This window comes from Carettochelys insculpta, chromosome 28 (assembly GCF_033958435.1).
Source record: "Carettochelys insculpta isolate YL-2023 chromosome 28, ASM3395843v1, whole genome shotgun sequence".
NCBI lineage: Eukaryota > Metazoa > Chordata > Testudines > Carettochelyidae > Carettochelys > Carettochelys insculpta.
In genome coordinates, this window is record NC_134164.1 from 4,632,831 (window position 1) to 4,656,068 (window position 23,238).

The following is a 23,238-nucleotide window of genomic DNA, read 5'->3' on the forward strand; positions in this document are numbered from 1 at the left end:
TTGGCTTTTCTCCCGGCTCCGGAATGGGCTGGGCTGGAAAAGCGGAGGGCTCGGGGGAGGGATCAGGTTTCCTGGGGGAATATTTGGCATAGTTGCTGGGTCAAAAAGCAAAGCAGCAACTTCGGGGCAATCATTTAGCCCGCCAGAGCCCTCGCCTCGGCGTACTCCCTTTACCACTGTAAATAGTTTTGCACGGGAAGTGGGGTGACACATGCGGGGAGGCAAAGCATTGCTTGTTCACAGATTGCCTAAGAGCAACCCCGGCCCCCCAGGCCAGGCGGAGTGCATTGACAGTCACAGAGGTGATTCAATTGTGTTTAATCAAAACAGCATTACAATAACCAGGAGAGCTGCCAGACGGACTCGCCTGTGGGGTGAGAAGTCCCAGCGGGCGGGCGCTAGGGGCTGGAGAGAAAAGCTGACTCGCTGGAGCCCCCTGGTGGCCGACACGGGCTCTACACACGCTCAGCGGTCGGTTCTGACTGCAGGTGCGCGTGGGTTTTTTATTGGTTTGGGATTAAAAAAAAAAGTGGGGGGGGGACTCTGCAGGAATTGTCGGCGGGTGCTGACTGGGCCCCTCGTAAAGGCCTTGAGCGGACAGGCCGAGGACTCGGCCGCAGTTATGACGTGTTAGACTTTCCAAGTGCCAGAAAGCAGCTCTGCACAAAAAGGCCAAGTCAGGGTAGCCAAGACTCATCTGGGGAGCAGGGGAGGCTGGTGCTTTTGCGGGGAGCTGGACTCATCCCCTTGACTAGTTACCAGGGTGCAATTCAAGCAGCAGAACAGCAGGAGGCCGAGGTACCAGGTCCAGTCTTCTCTCGCATTTTTTCCACCCATGAGCGGAATAAATTTTGTGATGTGCACCATGACACTCGTGGATGTGCACCACCCCCAGACACGCACGCTGCCGGAGCTCTGCTAATCAGCTGGGCGGCATTTGAATCTCTCCTGGGTGGCTGCCCAAGCACTCAGCTCCCAGGGAGCACTGCTTCTTGGCCCCTGGGAAGGAACCTGCTTTTGCCTGGCAGCCTAGTCTGAGGGGACACTGCAAGGAGCACATTGTAATGAAACTACGCCTGAGGCCGGAAAAAGCTTTTGTGGAGTGTACAAAGGACTCAAGAGGCGTTATGTGGCTGCAGCCCAGGCCTTGTCCTTGTCTACACAGGGCGATTTAGAGGATGCACACAATCTTTTCCTGCTACCAGAAAATCTGCCATCAGATATTCTTTTAACTGGTGTTTCCTTTATATATGCACACCCACCTGCGCTTGCAGCACCCAGTAACAGAGATCAGCTGCTGAAAGCTCCATAGTTGCTCTCCTGGTCAGCTAAACGATCCCTCAGTCAGACTTATAACACCTCCTAGTTAGACACGTTAATGCAGGTGAGACCTCTCTAGTCCGGCAATATCCATGGTCTGCGATAATGTCAGTCAGCCAGACGTCCAATTATCAGGGGTGTAGCCAAGCGTCCTGTGGTCCCACAAAGTTTGTTTCCAGGCCCCAGTCCTGGCTCTGTGTTGTTATTTAGCTGTAATTTACCCCAAATGTCTCTGAAGAGCCCAGTGAGCAGTGGACGTATTGGTGAAGTTGATAGACAATATTGACCTCCCACGGTCCAGCAAATTGCGTGGTTCAGCCGTGGTCAGGTCCCGAGGGTGCTGGACTAGAGAGGTTCAACCTGTACTCCGGGGATATGAGCCCCCAACAGAAATAATCGATAGTACCAGGGGAGTTTTAAAAAAGGAGGGGCTGAGATGTATTTTGATCCCCACTCTACCCTTCTACTTTAAAACTGCAGTTCCAGACAAGACTCCTACAATCTTTTCCATCGTGTGCAGAATGATTTTTGTTATGTGCGCCAAGACATGGCAGCTGTGCACCACCCACAGAAACCCACAGCTGGCAGCGAGTGTGCTGTTAATCTGTTGGGTGGCATTTGAATTTCTCCTGAGCGGCTGCATAAGAGCACAGGTCCCAGACTCAGCTTTTAAATCAGAACAGCGCTCCCAGCCTGGAGTGCCTCCAATTTACATCTCTGAGGATCTGGCCCAGATCCAGGCAAGACATCTCCCAAAAGCCAAGACATTGCTGCCAGGAAAACATCAACATTTATTTCTCTGCTGATCTTAATCTGTGGTGTTGGCTCCAGGCTCCTCCAGCCTAGCCAAATGCCGCACAAAAATTTATCAGCTCTGGCCAAAAAAAAAAAAAAAAAAAAAAAAATCAGCTTTGCTTCTCTCCCACTAAAATGTAGGGAGCCAAGATTTTTTCAGAAGCAGCTTGTGATTGTCGGTGCCTTGAATTGCAGAATGTCCACCTGGAGGGGTCTATGGGTCAAGGACAGGTACTTGTCCCCTTGTGTAGCACAGTATCAGAGCTCCAGCTAGCCATGTACTTCTGTGAGGTTGGATGGTGCTAACCCAGATTTTTGGTGACTGGGAGCGCAGGCCCCTCTAAGGCTCTGAAGATGGGCACCCACCACTCTCAAAACAATGTGTTCCTTGTCTGTTAGAAGACAAAATTAATGCCTCCCCCTCCCCCGGTGAGCGAGCAAAGAAATTTACAAGGCAAATTCAACCCCCTTTTCACTCATCCGCCTTCTCACGCTGCGATATATACACCCGACGTGTTGGGCAGGGTAAAGATTTCCACACGGCTCCTCTTGAGAGCCCTCCGATCCCACCCGAGGCTCCCAGGATTGAACAGGGCACGTAAAAACCTTCTTCAGAAACTCTCAGTCTCCAAGTGCGTAGCACAAGTTATAAACACGAGCCGTTGCCAAAATGTAATGAGGTAGGAAGCAGTTCAGCAGCATCTAGGTACTGCCAGCAGTCGCTCATCCCTACGCGGGGTCTGTGTCACCTCTTGCTCTGGGAGGAGTTTGCTGATCAAGTCAATGACTAGAGAAGCCGGCTGCACCGTGTCGTACTCAGCAAAGAGATGACAGAGATTCTCGGCATCTGTTTGGCTTTTGGCTACAAAGCCAAAGATCCTGTGAAAAAGAGAGACAGACAATAAAGGCCCAGTTAGACTGCATTCCGAAATGCAGGGGAACACGCTTGAGCTAGCTGCAGAGTAGGAGGGGAAACTGAGGCACACAGCAACCGGAGTTGGGGAACTTGCTTAAGGTCACACAGCAGGTCTTGAGACTAGCTGGCCTGCCTGGCTCCTTCCCCAATCATGTTTCCTAAGAAAGACCATTCTGACATAGCACCGGACAGGACTTTCTTGACAATGGAACATTTCTTGACACAACGTAGAGCCAATATATTAACTTACTTCCCGAGCAGCAAGAAAACAGACAAGTAACTCTTGGGAAGGTAAGGAAGTTGGAGGATTGGCTTGGCTCATCCCTGTAATGAGAGATCTTACACTGCTTGTGTCTGCATGGACCTTATCACCCTCCCATTCCAGCAGGGCTTTGTCACAAAGCACAGGTGAATTCTTCTAAATCTGTTCAAGCCATGCACTAAAACTTCAATTCCCCTCTTATCGCTGAGTTATGATGCTTTGCAGTGTGAAATGTGCCTGTATAAATAGCCAGAACCCAGTAGGCATAGCCCCTTTCCTCCTGTGTTTTCAGGAGCTCTCGGTGGACGCCTACCTTGAAGACTTGCAGAACTTTTGCCACCTGGAAGAAAAGAGATGAATAAACTCACAAGGTCTTTCATTTCATTAGCCATGCATCTATTGTATATTTAAGAGCGTTTGTCTGTCACTTTCTCTCTGTTTGTTCAAGAAATCCTCCTAAATCGGTAGGGGTGAAGACCACCAAATTTGGTAGACAGCCTCCTCTTATTGTAACTGAAAGCAACGTCAAGGTTTGGCTGTGCCAGGAGAATGGGATCTGCCTGGAATGAGATTGCATCTCATAAAATGGAAAGAGAGGGCTTTGCTATAGAATGACCACATGGGGGGAGCAGGGGATATAGGATAGAAAGCAGAGGCAGTTATACTGTATAATGACCACGGGGGGCAGCAAAGTCAGGGTTTGGTTGTGCCAGGAGAATGGGATGTGCCTGGAATGCCATTGCTTCTCATAAAACCATACAGAAAAGAGACAGAATTGGCAGGCAGGTGAAAGGGGCTGGCTGCAGGTGTGCCACCCTCGCTGGGACTCCTCCAGCTCCGAGCCTCCCACCTTCAAGGCAACCTTTGCAGGAGAGACAAACTTCTCCCCAATTCATACAGGGACATTACCGGCTGTTCCCAATTGTCAGGGAGCAAGGTGAAAGTGTGTGGTTTTCTGCATTCCTTGCTGACTGGGGAGCGCATGGAGCAGACAAACCTGGACCCTGCCCCAGCCGGGAGACATGCAGCCTTCCCTGGCTCTGCCCACTGGAGCTGCAGCAGGCATGGAGAGGTGCTTCTCTCCTGGCCCCAAGCTGCTGCAGTGAAAGGATTGGGGTAATCCTCTCTCCCCAGGGCACCCTACATCCTGAACCCTCACCCCCAGTCGCACCCCTGAGCAATGATTTAAACGAAGAAAGGCAAAAAATAATTGGCGTTAAGGACGGGAGCAATGCCGGATAAATCTGCTTGTAATTAATATTTAACTGGAAAACTGCTACTTCTACTGGGGAAAGGATGCTGAATTGCAGATTAGTCTGCACTGAAATTTGATTAGTTCTTGTAATTCTGACATTCACCTCGGGGCCAGTCCTTGCTCCCGGCCTGTGCCCGCGTGGTACTGGACCCATGGCAGGTATTTTCCATCTGGGATCAAATGAACAGGAGAGCCCCCACCCGGCTCCCTGCTTAACGTAATTGGCCCGACTGGCAGAGCAGTTGGTTGCCACTTACTTTCTGTTCTCAGGGTCCATGCTACAGAAGCTGAGGGTAGCGAGGGGGTAGTGACGCCGGAAGAACACCCTGCGGAGGGGAAGAAGACGAAGAGGAGGCTGTACAAAAGGCAGCGCCTGGATAATTCAATGGGGAGAAATACACCTCTGCAAAATCAACCCCCTTTGGTGTGCCTCTTGGGGCAGGGAATGAGCAGAGCAGGAGATCGCTGCCCAGGGGCTGCGATCCTCTCGACCTCAGCAGAGCAAGGATGTGAATTCAGAGCCTCACTCCAACTCAGGGCTAAGCAATCATTTTTGATGTGGGGAGGCCGCTCCAGGGAGCTGGAAAGCGGTCAAGGGCCACACTCTTCCATGGGATTAAAGGCAGTGGGGCGGGGTCTGCGATGGTGGTTGGGTGCAGAAGGAAGCCTGGGGTACGAGATTGGGTGCAGGAGAGGGGATGATGTCCGGGAGGGAGTTTGGATGGAGGAGGCAGTTGTGACCGGGGGCAGGGGGTTGGGCTGTGTTGGAGGGCAGGGGTGGGGGGTGGCGTGCAGGGTCTGGGAGGGGGGGTGGGGGGGAGGAGGGGCAGAGGGCTTGAGTTATGTGGGGTAGGGAGGCAGGAGTGCGGGGGGCAGAAGGCTGAAGGGAAGGAGGAGCTGGGGTGTCAGAATCAGGCTGTGGCTGGTAGACTTATCTGGGCAGCTCCTGGCCATTCACCCTGTGGGGACCTGAGACAGACCGCTCTGATCTGCTCCCTGTGGCTTCACCCCCAGCCATATGCCCCCCCGCCACAAAAGTCTCTCTGCTCCTATTGGTCAGAAACCATAAACTGGCCAATGGGAGTGGAGATAATTTGCAAGGAGGCGGGAGCAGCCCACGAAGCCTCCCCCTGGTGCCCGGAGCAGAGAACTCCAAGGAGCAGAAAGCCGCGTACAGCGGGGGCGGGCTGCTCTGTCCCGGAGGCGGCCCGTGGGCCGTATTTTGTCCTCCCCTGTCACCAAAGGGCCCATTGTACAAGCGTGGCGGCTTCATTCGAAGGAGAATCATGAACTGCTAAACCTCCCAGGTCAGAGGCAGCCTGGGGCGTTGTGCCGCCAATGCCAGAACAGATTGATTTGTCCCCTGGAGTTTGCACTGGGCTTGGAACCAGCTTTGGCTCCACGTAGCAGTGGAAGCTCAGGGGTGAGATGAGGTTTCATGGAGCCCTATCCCCGCTGGTGCCAGAATCAAGTGACCCTGCCAATCCGCGACACCAGGAGGTCGACGGCCAGCTGGTGTGGGCTGGCACCTCCCAAAGGACCACCCTTACTTTCTCTGGACATCGGTCAGGGTTATTCCTTGCTCGGTCACTTTGAAGTGGACGATGGTGGGTGTGGGCAGCGTCTGCAGCTCCAGGGTGGCGGAGACAGCTTTCTGAACCGCTGAGCAGCCAGTCAGCGACTCCACTCTCACGGAGCTGAGGTACAAGACGTTGCAAGCTGCCGGGGCACAGCACAAAACTGGGGTCAGTGCTGGGCTGGATCTGCGCCCCCCTCCCCGCCTCCCCCAGCTTCACGTTGTCATCAGCATGCAGCTGGGCACCACCTCTTTTGTCTGTTTGCACAGCGCCTAGCGCAGGGGGGCCCTGCCCATGGCACTAGAGGACAACAAATAATTCCTAATGATCCACTTCTCTCTGATCCTTTGCTTTGACCCACCGCATCCCCATTGCTGACGGCCCCCTGGTAACCCGCACACCTAGGGGTGTGGTTCACTCTCCCATGTGGCCACTGAGGTCCCAGGTGCAAATCAGCCTGGGGGCGGTTACGCACTCAGGACACGAGAGTCAAAGAGAATGCTTTCATATCCTGCTGGGCTTGGGTCCCCACTTCCACCGCTGCTTGTCTCAGGCTAGGTCAACAGCAGGCAAAGTACATTGACTGCAGATATGCAATTCTCGCTGCAGCAACCGCGTAGCTAGCACTGATGTACCTGCGCTCAGATTACTCGGCCATGCCTACTGGAGACGGGAGACAGGACGTCCCTAACTTTGCAACTCACGAGGCCTACAGGGGTTGACTGCAACCCCCAAGAAATTGATTTCGCACGTCCCGACTAGACGCGAGAAATCAAACCCTGAGCAAGTTGATCTTCTGGGCTACTGTAGACACAGCCTCAGCCACAAAGAACACTCCCCCCTGCAAATCCCTGCAGTGTAGAAATCATTAGTAGAGCCCTGAAAATCATAAAATTGGCTTAACAAAAAACCCAGGAGACTTTATCCAGCGATAAATGCTGGGTCCTTTGGCTTCACCCTCTGATGCCTTCAAACTTTTCTTGGTCATGAGCGCCAGCTGCTTCCTTTTGTTTCAGTGCAAGCTGAGGTGCTCAAGCAGCCCCTGTGACTGGCGTTCTCTGGAAGCTGAGGGCTTGGGCGGCTGCCCAGATGATTAGCCAAACACCCGCAGCAGACAGAGTGTGTTTCTGTTGGTGGTGCACATTCAGACATGTCTCTGTCCACGTAACAAAATTTTTCTGCGCATGGGCGGAAAAAATTAGAGGCCACACTGCCCAGGATATGCTGGCTATGGCCTCTCCTTGAAGGGAGGGTCTGCCCCTAGGCACAGATCCTGGTCATGTCAGCTGCTTCTGTGACCTGTGTCAGAATTTATCCTGTGTCAAACAAATGTGTCAGCTGCATTACAATTAAATCACTGCATAGGATGACACCCAAAGCCCTTGAGGATGGCAAGAGGTTGTTCCCTCCAGCAAATAGCACCCGGAAGGAGTCTGGCTGCTTTCTTTTGCTCACCGGCAGTTTTCTTCCTTTCAGCAGGTGGAGATTCCTCCGGGATCTCAGAGCTGTTTTCGCCACTGGCAAAATCTGCGCAAGCATCAAACAGAACGGGGAGACATGGATTGCTTTGCACCGAACAACCAGCTCTGAAATCAGCACTCGGCCAGCAGTGAAGCCGTCCAGAGGATGCGCAAGGCCCAGGGACCAGCTAGTCTTAGAGTCTCTCTGCACAGGGGTGAATTTCACTTCCTGTATATAGTCCACACCTTTTCAGGGATCCAGGGACATCCCACAGCATCACTCCCCCTCTCCCAAGCCCTTCGGATCTGTCCCCCACCTCCACAGCTATGATCTGACCCTACTCAGCCATCTACCCTGCTCTGCCTTTCTGGCTCCGATGCAGATCGCGATACTTTGTGGCTGGTCGCTCCAGCTCTCTGGACCGCTCTTCCCAGCCCACGTGTCTCTCTACGGGCTGGGGAACAAGCTTCTCCCCCTTGGGCTGCTGCAGAGGCCTCTGGGCACCTCTCTCTCTCTCTGGGATTAGCTACTGCAGATGTTGCTCTGGTATCGCTGTCTAAGATTAAGCCGTCTCCTTACAGAACACAGGGCACAACACATGTCTGCTCAGCCCACGACTGAGGAGTTACTGGCTAGTTCTTCTTGCCGTCCCTCATCACTGCTGCCAGCTGTTCATGCCTTTCCCTGGCTCCGCCCCCGGATGTGTCCTCCTCCCCCTGCAGTGTTGGCGTACCCAAGGCAGCCCATAAGGAGGTTCCCCCCCTTCCTTTCTTCCAGCTGGCCTCCTCCAGCTCAGACCCCTACCTTGAGTGGGGATGGCAAGCCTGCAGGGCAAAGCTAGCGGCATGATGGCGTGCTGGTAAACGAAGGCAGACAGGCTCCCTGCAAGAGAGACAGCGGCAGGGCATGAACCAAAACCCACCAGTGTTCAGGGCCCATGCTCAGACCATGGCCTTCCACCGTGCTCCTACTGTCAGCTCTGACTGATCACCCGACGCACTGAGAAGTGTCTGCCACGGGCCTGGAAGCTTCCTCTTGCTGCTGAGTCGTACAGCTCCAAGCGCAGTGCCCTGGTGCTACCGTAATATACATAATACTCCTCCCTCAACCGTCTGCTTCAGGGAACAGGCTTACCGAAATAGGGCTCCTCACTGGCCCCTTTCAGGTGCACGCCTTTGGCGGACGATTCAATGAGGAAGTGTCGCACCAGGTCGCTGCTCTCGTCACCTACAAGCAAAGTGCACAAGATCTACCACAATCTCCAGTGTTACTGCTCACAGTGGTTTTGACCCTCCACTTCCCTGGCCCGCTGGCCAGGGGGCATCAGCGCATGGCAGCCTTTCTTTCAGCTCTGCTTGCAGGGTGGCGTTTTCCAAATGCCATTTCAACAGCCCTTGCAGGTCAATACCACCCCGGCCAATCAGGCACTGTCCTTATTTGTCTCGATTGAGAGGTGTCAAGCAAGGCTGGACCCACGGGGATATGTTTTCCCCCTAGAGCCAAACTCCGGGGTCCTTTTTCGAGCCAAATTCACATTGTTTATTGGCTCTATTACAAGCAGCTGCACTTGGCTACAAGGATCCCCTCCAGCACATTACTGACAACCTACAACCTATACTAGAATGGGATTCCTCACCCTCACAGGCCCTGGGTGACAGGCCTGTTCCTCCCTAAAAACAGCCCCCCAACTTCAGGGAAAAACTCCCTCGCAGCCACACCCCACAGAGACACTAACGCTGGAACCATTCCTTGCAACAAACCCCATTGCCAGCTCTATCCGCATATCTATACTAGAGACACCGTCACTGAACCTAACTACATCAGCTGCACCGTCAGGGGCTCATTCACCTGCACACCCACTCATGTGACAGATGCAGTCATGCGGCAGCAATGCCCCTCTGCCGTGGACATTGGATCAACCAGACAGTCCCTGCGCCAAAGGACGAATGCCCATAAATCTGATACCAGGAATTTGAATACACAAACCTGTAGGAGAGCACTTTAATTTTGCAGGACACTCTATAATGGACGTTAGGGTAAGTGTACCATGACAAAGAGCCTTTAATACCAGATTACAAAGGGAGACCTCTGGATTGGAATTCGTTGACAAGTTTGACACATTGAACCTGGGACTCAACAAGGATTTGAGTTATCTTGCTCATGACAAGGACAACTTCCCCACCTTTGATATTCGCAGGAATGGCACACGTCCAACTGACCTTAATTTACTCTTCCCAGAGGAAGATTCTTGATTAGTGACTCTTCCTTCCCTCATTTTTTCTCCCCTCTCCCACTCCTTGCTTTGTATTTCCCTGATTTCTTAGTTCTGCTCCATCATCTGAAGAAGTGGGTCTTACCCATGAAAGCTCATTGCCCGATAAATAAAACCATCAGTCTCTAAGGTCCTACGGGACTGCTCGCTTCAGCCCTCTCCGTACCTGTCTTGCAGCTGGAGGGTGAGCTGAGAACCTTCATAGCCAGCCCAAACGACCCCCGGTACGACGTGCTGTCCCGCACAAGGAAAGCACCTGGGTCTGCCTCCTTCAGAAGCTGGATGGCTGCCAAGGCACAAAGGAGAGTGTTACTCATTTCATCCTGAACTCAGCACTCTCTTTTAGCTCCGGCCCCATCCCAGGGGTTCACGGTGCCCATGTATATTTCCTTCAGACATGGACAACCCATGCCAACAGCATGGTGCTCAGTCTTCCTTTAATGCTAGGCCACATACACCCATTTAATGAGTCCATTAATGTTAGCTCCTCTCAAGTAACATACCTGCTTCTTTATGGGTTGCCTCAGGCAAGAGACACTCATGTGGCAGAAGACCTATGAGGAGAGGCTGAGGGATGGTCTAGAGATTCTGGATGGTGCTTGGTCCTGCCATGAGGGCAGAGGCCTGGAATTGATGACCTCTTAAGGTCCCTTCCAGTTCTAGCATTCTATAATTCTAAGATTTGGGCTTCTTTAGTTTGCAGACGAGAAGCGTGAGCGGCGACTTGATAGCAGCCTTCAGCTCCCTGAAGTGGGGTTCCAAAGAGGATGGAGAGGGGCCGTTCTCAGTCATGAGGGATGGCAGAACAAGGAGCAGTGGTCTCAAGTTACAGCTGCGAAGGTCTAGGTTGGCTAGTAGGAAAAACTATTTCACTAGGAGGGTGGTGAAGCACTGGAAATTTGTTTCCTAGAGAGGTTGGGGAATCTCCACCCCTAGAGGTTTTCAAGTCCCAGCTTGGCAAAGTTCTGGCTGGGATGATTTAGTTTGGGTTGGTTCTGCTTTGGGCAGGGGGCTGGACTCGATGACCTCCTGAGGTCCCTTCCAGCCCTAGGATTCTGTGATTCTAAGACCTGGCCAGTAGAGCGTTACTGCACAGGGGTCATTCAAGAACTTGAGCTCACATTTTGAACTTGCCCTCTGGCAGGCTGAGGATGAGCAGAGGTGCAGGAGGAGGGAGAGACTGGCTTTCAGTCATAGTCAACAGTCTCCTGCTGTGCCTGGAAACATATGTCCTCTCTGTAATGAACTTGTGGTTGAAGGATAGGCCTTAACAGCCACCTGGGGATCCACAACACCCATGGAAGATGATCATGCTCGGCAACGAGTGATCACCGTCATGATTCAAGGGTCTTTTTGACTTTAGCCAGAATCTGACTCTTGGCAATGGAAAAGTAAAGTCGACCCTTTCCAAATTAAGGCTGACTCGATTTATCACTAGAAAGGGGAGCACAGACAGAGTGAGGACCTGATGTGGATGGAGCTTCATCTCGAGACTGGCAATGAGCTTTTCCACCTTCGGTACCATCCGATTTCAGAGGGTGATAATGCAATTAGGAAATAAGTCACAGATGAGCAGCTCTCAAAGAGCTAAGCAGGAGGGTGGATTTAGGAAAGGGACAGATCTAGCCACCACACCACCTCTCCTTTTACCTTGGTCTCTTGTAAGGTTTGGTTTGAACCAGTATTTTGATGTGTCCATCACAAACTTCATGGTGGGTTGGCCGTCTTTGGAGGGACCTGCAACACAGAGTAGTATTCCTTCATGCACATGATACTGAACTTTTCTTCGTCAAGAGGCATAGGTCTATTTTATAGGTATTTTGGTCCCAGGGATTCTCTTCCCTGGTGTCTTTAATGGGACAAGACCCCTAACAAAGACTGTTTCTCTTTTAACAGTGTTTGGGTTCCAGTGTTTGCTCAAGCCATTCAATTAGCAGTTCCTTTTTGGTTCCCAGCCTAATTCACTCTTCACTTCATTATGTTCTTGGCAGACCACAGTGAAGATCAGAAAGATAATAAGCTCTCTCTTCAGCTGGCATGCCTCAGCCCAGCTCCATGGATGTCAACAGCCAACCCTCTTTCCCATGAGAATCCAGATGAAAAATTTCTGTTGGGAGCCGTCCCCCTACACCACCCCTTAAACTATTGCAGAGAACAATGGCCCAGTTGTTTACTCTTGAGCTAGGAGCCCTGTGTTTCCCAACCTTTTGTTGGCTTTAGATGTTCACCAAAAACAAATGGGGGGGAAAAGTCTTAGCAATGAAATTAAAATATGAAAAAGAACTTTTGCACCATTCTTCAAAGAGAAACAGCCGAGCTGGCTTTTATATTCAAATTCGGCACATTAACACGTGGTTTAAACCAGGATGGGAACCTTCTGAGTCACTATAGGGGCTCGTCTGCATACTTCACTTAATCTAATTCTTGACCTCCACTCTCTGATCTGCTCACCTTGATTATCTTTTTCTGATTTGTCCACCTTGTTTACTGTTTTTGGTTCTCTGTGCCTTAAATATTGAGTCTGGTCTGGTCTGGCTATGGTCTGAAGAAGTGGGTCTGTCCCACGAAAGCTCACCTAATAAACTATTTTGCTAGTCTTTAAAGTGCTACTTGACTGCTTTTTGTTTTGATAAAATATGATGGGTCACATTCTAAGCTAGTGTAAATAAGCAAAGCTCCATCTGCTTCATCGGAACTACCCTGAGCATGCGAACTGAGGGAGTCCTACAGTTTTATGAAACCTCATCATTACTAGGAGGCATTTATCACCCTGGCCCTTGTCAGGAACCCATACTTGGACATTTCTGCAGACAACGAGACTCTTCATTTATACACAATCATGGTCACAATTTATGTTGCCGTTCCAATTTATAAAGGGCTAAAAATTAGGACTAGATGTTTCCACAGATGTTTAATCAATCGTTCTAGATTGGGGCCGGCAACCAAAATAGCAAGAAGAGACATTTTTTTCGAATTTGGCAGAAAACTCAATACTTCAAGAGCCACAATGCATGTGAAAACAAGACTGCCCTTCATATATAACACCAAACTATACTTTTCATAACCCCTGTTTTAAGAACAGCGCACAAACATGACTTGTAATGTGATAAATATTTACTGCAGGACGTTCACAAACTTTTTACATCTTCTATTTCCTCACACTTTACACATGTGTTTGCACCACTGTCCTCCTGTACCACTCTTCCTGACTTTCACATCTATGTACTTCAATGAGGCCAATTTTACTTCACATTTAATTTCCGTTTTCTTTCTTAAAATGTGTGTCAGCCTGACCAGCAGGAATGCCTCAAGCTCCCTTTTCCTTTTCAAAAATCAAGACTCTATTAGCAACACGATCAAAACACAGATAAGCGATCACATCCCACAATGTACTGCACACGTGAAAGGGGGAGTTAAAGTCATCCAACGTTTCCAGATCACATAGTGTTTTCTATTTAGATATGAGCTGTTCATTGTTGGGCTTTTAGACATTTGCCATTTATCAAAATTAATCAGGAGAGCTTTTTTGTCGGTTTTTTTTGAACTTGTATATAAAACAAACCAGCAGTCCTGGAGCACTTTAAAGACTCACAAAATAATTTATTAGGTGATGAGCTTTCGTGGGGCAGGTCTGCCCCACGAAAGCTCATCACCTAATAAATTATTTTGTGAGTCTTTAAAGTGCTCCAGGACTGCTGGTTTGTATTAATAGAATACAGATTAACGCAGCTATTACTTCTGTTACTCTTTTACTAATATATTATAGCATAGGGAGCCACAAAGAAGTCCTTAAAGAACCACATGTGCCTCTGGAGCTGCAGGTTGCAGACTCGTATAGATCATAGAATCATAGAACACCAGGACTGGAAGGGACCTCGAGAGGCCATCGAGTCCAGCCCCCTGCCCCAATGGCAGGACCAAGTACTATCTAAACCATCCCTGATGGACGTCTCTCTCACCTGTTCTTAAATAGCTCCAGCGATGGAGATTCCACAACCTCCCCTGGCAATTTATTCCACTGTTTGACCGCCCTGACAGTTAGGAACTTTTTCCTAATGTCCAACCTAAACCTCCCTTGCTGCAGTTTAAGCCCGTTGCCTCTTGTTCTATCCTCAGAGACCAAGAAGAACAAGTTCTCTCCTTCCTCCTTATGACTCCCTTTTAGATACCTGAAAACCGCTATCATGTCTGCCCTCAATCTTCTCTTTTCCAAACTAAACAAGCCCAATTCTTTCAACCTTTTTTCATAGGTCGCATTCTCTAGACCTTTCATCATTCTTGTCGCTCTTTTCTGGACCCTCTCTAGTTTCTCCACATCTTTTTTGAACTGCGGTGCCCAGCACTGGACACAATACTCCAGCTGAGGCCTAACCAGCGCACAGTAGAGCAGAAGAATGACTTCTCGTGTCTTGTTCACAACACACCTGTTAATGCATCCCAGAAAAATACAATAGATCTTTGGCGCCTTCAACAGGTTGCTTACGAGCAGGGCTTCTAACCGTGTGTAACCCTCCCAGTGACAGGGTTATCCCCCTCAAGGAGGATGCATCCAACCAAATGGGTCTTTGCCCACGAAAGCTTATGCTCCAATAAATCTGTTAGTCTACAAGATTCCACAGGACGTCTGGTTGTTTTTGCAGATATAGACTAACAGGGCTACCTCTCTCGTACCCTCAAGGAGGCAACTAATCACATCTATTATATCCAGGAGGGTCCTATTAAACATTGGTAAATGAAAGCTAGATAGGAAGTGGAAACACAAGCGCCAGTTTCATCTTTCACACCTCGGCACCCTAAAGGGATTCCTTGTGTCAGATAACTTTGCTCTGAAAGAGAGAGTGGTTCCCTCTTAAAAAGGCCCAACTTACTGCCCGAGGAGGCAAGAGAGGTGTCAGAAGAGCTCTTGCTCACACCGCTTATCCTGGATGATGGGCTGGAACTTGGTGGACCTGTCTGCTTCATGGACCCTGGGGAGCCTTTGGCCAGCTGAGGAGATGTTTCACCAGATTCCAGACACCCGTTGACCAGCAGTATGGGAATATCTGCCAGGGAGTTCACGATGGACGGGGGGCAGCTGCTGACTTGCCCCTTCTGGAGCGGTGGGGAGGAAGAAGCCGTCGCTTTGTTGGAACTGGAACCTGGGTTACAGGCTTCTTCGAAACGATCGGCTTTGATGCTGGGGGAGGACAGACAAGGGCTGCCCAAGGAGCCCACTGCTGCAGGGCTTTCTGCTGGTCGGGGGGTGCTTTGGTAAGAGTCGGCGTCGTCGTTGAGAAGCGACTGGGTGCTGCTGCAGGAGAAAAGCAGAAGGCACGGGAAAATTGGAGGGCTTGTTCTCTGGCCAATGCACTTCCATGCAACAAACCAACCAAAGAGAGGTTGCCTAGGTGCGACGGGGTGGGCCGGGAGGGCGGGCAGTGTTAAACTTTGACAGGTTCCTGTGACATCAAATCACAGCTCAAAAACTCTTCCACCCAGGAGGTCATAAAGGGCTGGGAGACTGTGGCAGCAGAACCAGCTCCCCCTTCTCAAATTTCCTCTGCTCCCACGGTGCCATGGGGGGGGGGGTTAGCTGGTGCTGTAGCCCCCCCACCAGCAAAGTTTGACCCCCAGTGAGATCTGCTTAAAATGCCTTGGCCCCACAGGCAGCTTTTAACTGCCACAGGGCTCTGTGCGCCTCCCAGCTTTGCCTTTGGGCCAGGGAGTTGGTTTCTAAACAGAGGGAGGTGGGAGGGATAAAGAACAGAAAGAGCCAGCCTCATTGATGCTGGTGAGAGGAAGAAAGCAACAGCAGCAGCCGCACCAGCACAGCCAGGACAATTCCCTCGCCCCCACCACGAACGCCCAGGCCGTTCAACGCTTGGACTCCTCAGCCACAGGCGAGTCCACAACCAATGAGCCTGTGCAAGCTCAAGACGTCATCGTCGGACACCCCGGCCTAGATGATCTTGAAAAAGGGGCAGGTCGGGAGATGGCACAAAATTACTCCAAAGAGTTCAGTCCAAAGCTGACTGCAAAGTGTTACCAGGAGAATCGCACAGAAGTGGGTGATTGGACACCAGGAGACAGGTGGAATGCCATGCAAAGTAATGCCCAGAGATGGCCTGGAAGACGTGGAGGGGGTCACCTACCTGGGGAGTATTATGGGCCGAGATGGAGGAACAGACAAGGATTTCAGTGCCAGGATAGGGAAAGCAACAACTGCATTCAAGACCCTTCGTCCCAGGCATGCACAGGTTGCCCACCACCTAATGGTGCTCTGCTCCCACCCTCCAGTCATCTCTTTACTGCTCGCTGCAGAAGGGTGGTGGTGCGGTCGGGGAGGGGCTGTGGTGAACATGAGTGTCTCTACCCAGCGTTACTCTGTGGTGGTCACCTTAGGCCGTGACATCTCTGAGAGGTCACTGCCCATCTCCACAAACCTGCTCGTTCTTTGCGGCCGTACGTGACGGACGCTGAAGGCACAGACACCACAAAGGCGGATTTACCTTCCAAGCACATAGCTGGTATCGGAGCCTGGGCTTGTGGAGAGCAAGGAGACCCCGCTGGTTCTCTGCTGAGCCCGTGCAAGGTACAGAGCTCGCCGCAAATTCTCCAGGCCCGGAGAGGTGGCTAGGAGAGCGTTTGGCCCGCCGGAGATGCCGTCCTTCTGACCACGCAGCGGGATGGACACACTTTCAGACGCCCGGAAGCCGCTCTGGGGGGAGCTCCCAGCGGGTGGCTGATTCTGAGGAACTGCTCGGTAGCTGTCAGGCCCAGAGGGGCCTGAGAACACTACACTGCCGTTCGGGGTGCAGTTGTCCCAGGATGGCGCCCCTCTGGGGAGCAGGAAGCAGCTGCCATGGGGAGACACGGAGAGCGGAGTGAGGCAAGGACTGGTGGAGCCCTGCATGGATTCGTGGCATTTGGCTCGGGTGGTAGTCATTTCCACGTACCGGATCTCTAGGGGAAAAAAGAGAGGGAATTAACAATTGCGGCAGGTTCACCAGCTTAGCAGAGGAGAAGAATTTTTATTACATAAGAACAGCTACACTGGGGCAGACCAAACGTCCATATAGCCCAGTGTCACCTGTCACTGAGGGAATGATCAAAACAGGGAATCATCAAGGATCCCTCCCCGGTTACCAGTTCCTGGACTCTGACAAACAGAGGCGAGGGACCCCATTCCTGCCCAGCCTGGCTAATCGCCAGGGATGAACCGAACCTCCAGGAATCCATCTAGTTCTTTTTTGAACCCTGTTGAAGTTCTGATGTTCACAGCCTCCTCCGCTGAGGAGATCCACAGGGTGTCTATGTGATGTATGAGGAAATGCTTCCTTTCGTTTGCTTTAAACCTGCTACCTATTAATTTCATTTGGCGACCTCTAGTTCTTGTGTTATGGGAACAAGTAAATAACTTGTCCTTATTTATTTCTTCCACCCCAGTCATGATTCTGCAGACCTGTCGCCTCTCCCTCTTCTTCTAAGCTGAAAAGTCCCCATCTTCCATCTCTCCTCATATGGCTCTGTTCCAAACCCCTCATCATTTTTGTTGCCTTTTTCTGAACTTTTTGCAATGCCAAGATAGACATTTGGGCTGGAATTTCCAAAAGCCCCTAGCAGGGTTCGATGCTTCGTTCCCACGTGCTGGGCAGCCAAATCCCTTCAGTAGATTTGGGAACGTTCGCCGCACGTTCCGACAGCACCGGCTGGCGGCAGTCAGGATCAGGTCCCGCACACCCACAGAAGGTGACACAGTCACTGTTCGGGGAGCTGACATTCTTGACACAACGAGCGAGTACAATCACCCATTGCAAGACCGTGTGTGTGTAGTGGGAATTTCAAACAAACAATCTGCAGGGCCACATACAAGTTCCAGCATGAGTGCCTGGATGCAACCTAAACTCTGCATTTGGGCTGTGTCTAATTCCCCCCTCCATAGGGCCTCCTGGGGCCATTAGCCTATGAACAGGGAATGCTCTTGAGCCAGAGAGTTTTGATGACCCCTTGCCTCTGGCGAAGCCATTTGCAATAAGTTTCCAGAGGCAGATTCCTGTCTACTTGCTCTGCAAGGCTGATCCCTTGCTTCCAATTATAGCCAGAGTGCCCAGGACTAATGGTAGCAGCTCCATGCAAGGCTGGGTTACATATGTAACACCAACAGGTCCGGGATGCCAGCCCCAGGGATAGAACCTGAGAGCATAGGGTCTAAAGCCCTGCACGCCACCTCAGGAGCTAGAGGCCAGCTGGCCCTCAGCCAAGGCTGTAGAGCACAGACTTCACTCACCCCAGCTGAGGTCTCAGTACGTCTGGTACTACACATGCAATCATCTGAGAGAGCGCAGAACTTCCCCCGCTTGTGATGATTACAAAGGGCCGTGCCTGTTGCTACCTGTAGCAGCAGGCAGATGCTTCCAGTCGTCTTCCTTAAACAGCAGCACTGTTTGTAGCTGACTAAAGGAAAAAACATCTGGCTACTCCCAAGTGACTGATCATATCAGAGGCTTGGGCAAAGGGCGTGTGAGGCGGGATGGGCTTTCTGGCCCCTGCCTACCACTTACATCTCTAATGCTCAGTTGGTGCCCAGGGCCATGTACACATGATGTATTTCACCCCATCTCAGGCGTGGCTGGATGTTTGTGGCCCTGGGTCGTGCGCACAGCATGACGCGACCAGTGTGCAGGGTGCAGCTGGTTGTTACTAAGCATCTACACATTTCCAGCTGGTCTGCTCATGGCCTGAGCATTCCAAAATCGAAAGCAGCTGGAACTCGGGGCGAGGGAGGCATTCAGTCGATTCCACTGCCCCGATTGGGGCAGGAGTCCAGGGGTGGCAGAAAGAGCTCTTAAGTCCCATTCATGATCTCTCAAGCATGTGTATCTATCTCAGAATGGCTCTCCCTCACCTCCTGCTGTTTTTGGGCTGATGGAACTTGCTAGAGAGCATATGTGTCGTATAGCGTATTGCTGTGTCTGTCCGCACACTTGTCAAGGGAGAGGTTTGTTTCTAAGTCACCTTGAGAAAAAGCCTGACATTAAAAAACAGATTTCTGTGGCCCTGTGCACTCACTCTAAATGGCCTTCTTGCTCTGGAAGTCAGGAGGACAGGGCTCAGTGGTTAGAGGAGGGAAGTGGGGGTAGGAGACAGGACTCCTGAGTTCCATGCCAGCTCTGCCTGTTGTGACATCTAGCGCATCATCCTGTAACTGCTTGATCTCTTAGTTTACCCATCGGTAACATAGGAATCAAACCAGCAACCCTGCAGGAGGGATCATAACCAGTGTTCCCTGTAATCTGAGCACTTTGGTGGCTGTTCAGGAGAGATTTAAATGCAGAGCACCCACAGCTGGCAGCCTGTATTTCTACAGGTGGTGCACATACCCTCCTGCCTCAGTGCACAGAACAAAATTATTCCACACGTGGGTGGAAAAAAATAGAAGGCTCATTGGGTGATGCTCAATCAATGTCTAACCTGCTTTGAGGTCCAAATCTGCGAAAGCCACATACCATGGGAGCGCACAGTCCCTGTCCGCTGACTTACAAGAGGGCGATCTCTGGGTGCCTGGTGGGATTTGACTATTCACTGACAACAGCTGCTTTCACCAGCCTGGCTCCTTTTCGTTTTTCACTAGGAAATGGTCCTGGCCTTGCTGGGCAGTGGGGGATGATGCTCTGCAAAGACGGGGCTGGGACTGCTCATTCCCAGCATGCAGCAAGTTGCTTCCTTAGAGATCTATGGTCTGTTTCCTTCTTTTGCTACCATAGGAGACACATGAGTCCCGCTCAGCTATGGGCTGTACCCCAAGGCAGTGGTGGCCAAACTGTGGCTCCAGAGCCACATGTGGCTCTTCAGAAGTTCATACGTGCCTCCTGGCACAGGCGTCCACTCTGGGGCTGGACCTACAGGGGCACTCATTGCTCAACTCCTACCTCTGCGCCAGGCCCTGTCCCCACTCCACCCCTTATGGTCAAGATCCATCGTGTCCAACACACTAACCACATGTGCCCGTTTGGCTGGTTGAATGCGGCTAGCTGGCTTGAGCAGTAGATATATTTTCCGAGTAACGCGGCTAGTTCTCTATATCACGGCTATTGCTTCAGAACTGGTTGGACACCACAGGTTGAGATGGTGGTTGCTCTTGTCACCAGTGCAGGGTACTGGACTTGGTGACATCTCAAGGTTCCTTCCAGCTCTGCGATTCTGTAATACCCCACGTCCTGCCCCTTCCTGTCCCCACCTCTGCACCTCCCACATCCTCTCTCCTCCCTCCTTCTTGCTGTGGAACAGCTGATCGCAGAGGGGAGGAGGCATAGCAAAGGAGAGGGAACCACTGATGGGTAGGAGGTAGGAGCTGCTGACGTGTCACTGGGGCTCTTTGGCAATGTACGTTGGTAAATTCCGGTTCCTTCTCACGCTCAGATTGGCCGCCCTGGCCCTAAGGACGCTCATCATCTGAGGATTAGAAGAACTGTATCATTCAGTGAGCTCAGAGCCCAGCCCCAGAGCTGGTGGTTGAGTATACCCTGTGCGTATTAACAGAGTCCTACATTTTAATGCCAGGGGGAACAGGGATGGTCACCTGACCTCTCTGCACAACGCAGGCCAGATTGCACCCAGCCTGCAGCTTTTGGTGGAGCTACTGCAGCTTTTAAGAAAGACTCGCCCAGTCCTGATTTAAAGATTTCAGGTGATGGCGAATCCACCGAGCCCCAAGCTAAGTTGCTCCAGCCGTCCATCGGTTGCACCGTTCAACCAGCGCACCTTGTTCCCAGCCTGAATGCGCCTCCCTTCAGGTTTCAACCACTGGATCTCACTGCGTTTTGGAAGTCAGACAGACTCTTTGTGCTAATTTGGAAGGCAGCAATGGGGCAGAAAAATCTTTTGCCCTGGGCATAAAAAACCTGCCCTTAAAGGTCTGGAGTTTCCTAGTCATTCATTGGACATGCCTAGCCGCTGTCGTGCATCACGGGATTAGTGAGCGGATGGCTCTGGGAGTGTGGGCAGTTGCCAGGAGCTGCAGTCAGCACTTACTGTCAGGAACAACTGGGCCTTGGAGGCATCAGGTTCCAGGACAAGCCTGTACCAAAGTTACTCCTCCGCTGCCTTCGGGGTGCCAGGCCCTAGGCAAGCCCAAGCAGACATTCCCTCTCATTGGGCTGGTGGAGAAACCAAATTTAAAGCAAAACAGATCGGGCTCAGATAACGTGCAAAAGGAAACTGCATCGACAGCCTCGTGCAGCAGCACAGCGAGGCTTCTGCAGAGGGTGACACCCGCCCTGCCACCCCGGGGAGCACCAGCTGATGTACGGGGGTGCTGCTTGCTCTTCTTCCCATTCCCCCAGCTGTCCGGAAGGGAGGGGAAAACACAGGACTTGTGTGGATCACTTCTCTCCCCCCGCCCTTCGCCAGGCGGGAGTGAGACACACACACACACAAGCTGCACTTTCCCCTCGCTCCCTGCTAGTCAGGGGAACAGGAAGAAGAGAAAAGCCGCCCCCCAACCTCCCCCTGGCCGTCCCCCGCCCTGCCCAGGCCGTCGGGATTGCACAAGGCACACGCAATGCAGAGAACCGCTCTGGGACTTGGGCGCCCCTTGGTGAGGGCCGAGCTCGCCCGGCACCGGCTCTGCCGCACGTCAACGGCTCCTCCCTCACCTGACGCGTTGGGGTCTGGTTTCTTGGTCGTGGGCGCATTGCCGGGAGTCGAGGTTGAGGCAGCACCTGTCTCACCGCTCTCTGGTCGGAGTGGGAGTGGCTGAAAGGTGGGGTCGATTTCCAGGATCAAGCGGTTCAGGTTTTCTAGTGACACGTCCAGGGTTGGAGATGCCGAGCCGGCTTCAGGATCCCCCTCGGGCTCCTCCTCACCCTGCAGGTGGTGGAGGGGACTGGCCCTTTCCCAGGAGCTGACCTGAGGCGCTTTCCCTGGGACCGGGGAGGTCCCATGTGCGGACACAGACTTAGCACCAGGTCGTGTCCCATTAGGCAGCAGCCATGCTTTGGTTTGTGCCATCATCGGCTGGCTGACCCACCCCTCGGCCGAATAGTATGAGCACTTGCTGGGCAGGCCAGAGCGCCCGGCTGTGTGTAAGCTTCGGCTTTCTTCCTGGGATGCCACGCAGATCGTCTGGCCAACCCGCAGCACGTGGGTGGGGATGACCTGAGACATTGCTTCTGCTTCCTGCCTGGGTGTTCCGTCTGGGAGCGTTTTCTCTGCCTAGTCTTCGAGGGGAAATCTCCACGGGCCTTCTTCCACCCAGGCCCACGACAAACCTTTCCTTCACTCTGCGGGTCGACCCGGCCAGGGAATCTAAAGGACACAAAGAACGGGCAAGTCAGACACGAGGCTCTCTGGGAGCAGGAATGGCCTCTAGCTTAGCAGAATAATATGCAGAGTCGGAAAGCAGGGCTCAAACACGGAATGCAGCTTGCAAGAAGAAAAAGCCACTTGGCACGTCTCCCTTTATGCCTGATTCCACCCATATGTGATCTGAGGCCTCTGGTGCCTTCAGACTAGCTGCAAACTCACCTGCAAGACAACAGCTTTTCACCCTCCAGACAGCTGAATTCTCTCCATAGAATCATAAAACAATAGAGCTGGAAGAGACCTAAAAAAGCCATCGAGTCCAGCCCCCTGCTCTAAGCAGGACCAAACCCATCAAATCAGCCCAGCCAGGGCTTTGTCGAGGTGAGACTTAAACACCTCCAGGGATGGAGACTCCACTACTTCCCTGGGTCGACCGTTCCAATGCTTCCCCACCCTCCTCCTGAAAAAGTTTTTCCTAATGTTCAACCTGGACCTTCCCAACCGCAACTTGAGACCATTGTTCCGTGTTCTGCCATCCGTGACCACTGTGAACAGCCTCTCTCCAGCCTCTTGGCAGCCTCCCTTCAGTAAGTTGAAGGCTGTTATCAAGTCCCCCCTCAGTCTTCTCTTCTGCAGACTAAACAGTCCCAATTCCCTCAACCTTTCTTCATAGGTCATATGCTCCAGCCCCCTAATTATTTTGGTTGCCCTCTGCTGGACTCTCTCCAGTGTATCCACATCCTTCCTATAATTGGGGGCCCAGAACTGGACACAGTACTCCAGATACGGCCTCACCAAAGCCGAATAAAGAGGAACAATCACTTCTCTGGATCTACTGGCAACGCTCCTCTTGATGCAACCTAATATGTCATTAGCCTTCTCCACCACCCCCTTTGCAGCCAGCCTGTACCTTGGTTGAGAATTACACAACCTGTCTCCACCTTCGTCTAGTGCTTTGGAGCTTGCCAAAAAAGCGGGGACCCTATTAAAGCATTGGTGAAGCCACATCTGGAGTACTACATCCCGTTCTTGGCCCCCCCAGCATAGAAAGGATGTGGATGTGTTGGACAGGGTCCCGCAGAGGGCAACGAAAACAAG

The 23,238-nt window shown here is 51.9% G+C and overlaps 1 protein-coding gene across 1 annotated transcript; it reads right to left on the reverse strand.

The window, feature by feature from the left end:
* Window positions 1-308: 308 nt before the first annotated feature.
* Window positions 309-22,100, reverse strand: TNS4 (tensin 4). Its single transcript, XM_074978976.1, has 11 exons — window positions 21,492-22,100; window positions 16,347-16,800; window positions 14,727-15,148; window positions 11,509-11,595; window positions 10,025-10,144; window positions 8,391-8,468; window positions 7,581-7,652; window positions 6,099-6,267; window positions 4,806-4,874; window positions 3,607-3,633; window positions 309-2,994 (listed from the first exon to the last, which is right to left on the reverse strand). Exons 1-11 carry the CDS (start codon window positions 22,000-22,002, stop codon window positions 2,808-2,810), a joined length of 2,196 nt encoding a protein of 731 aa, XP_074835077.1. The 5' UTR covers window positions 22,003-22,100; the 3' UTR covers window positions 309-2,807.
* Window positions 22,101-23,238: the final 1,138 nt, after the last annotated feature.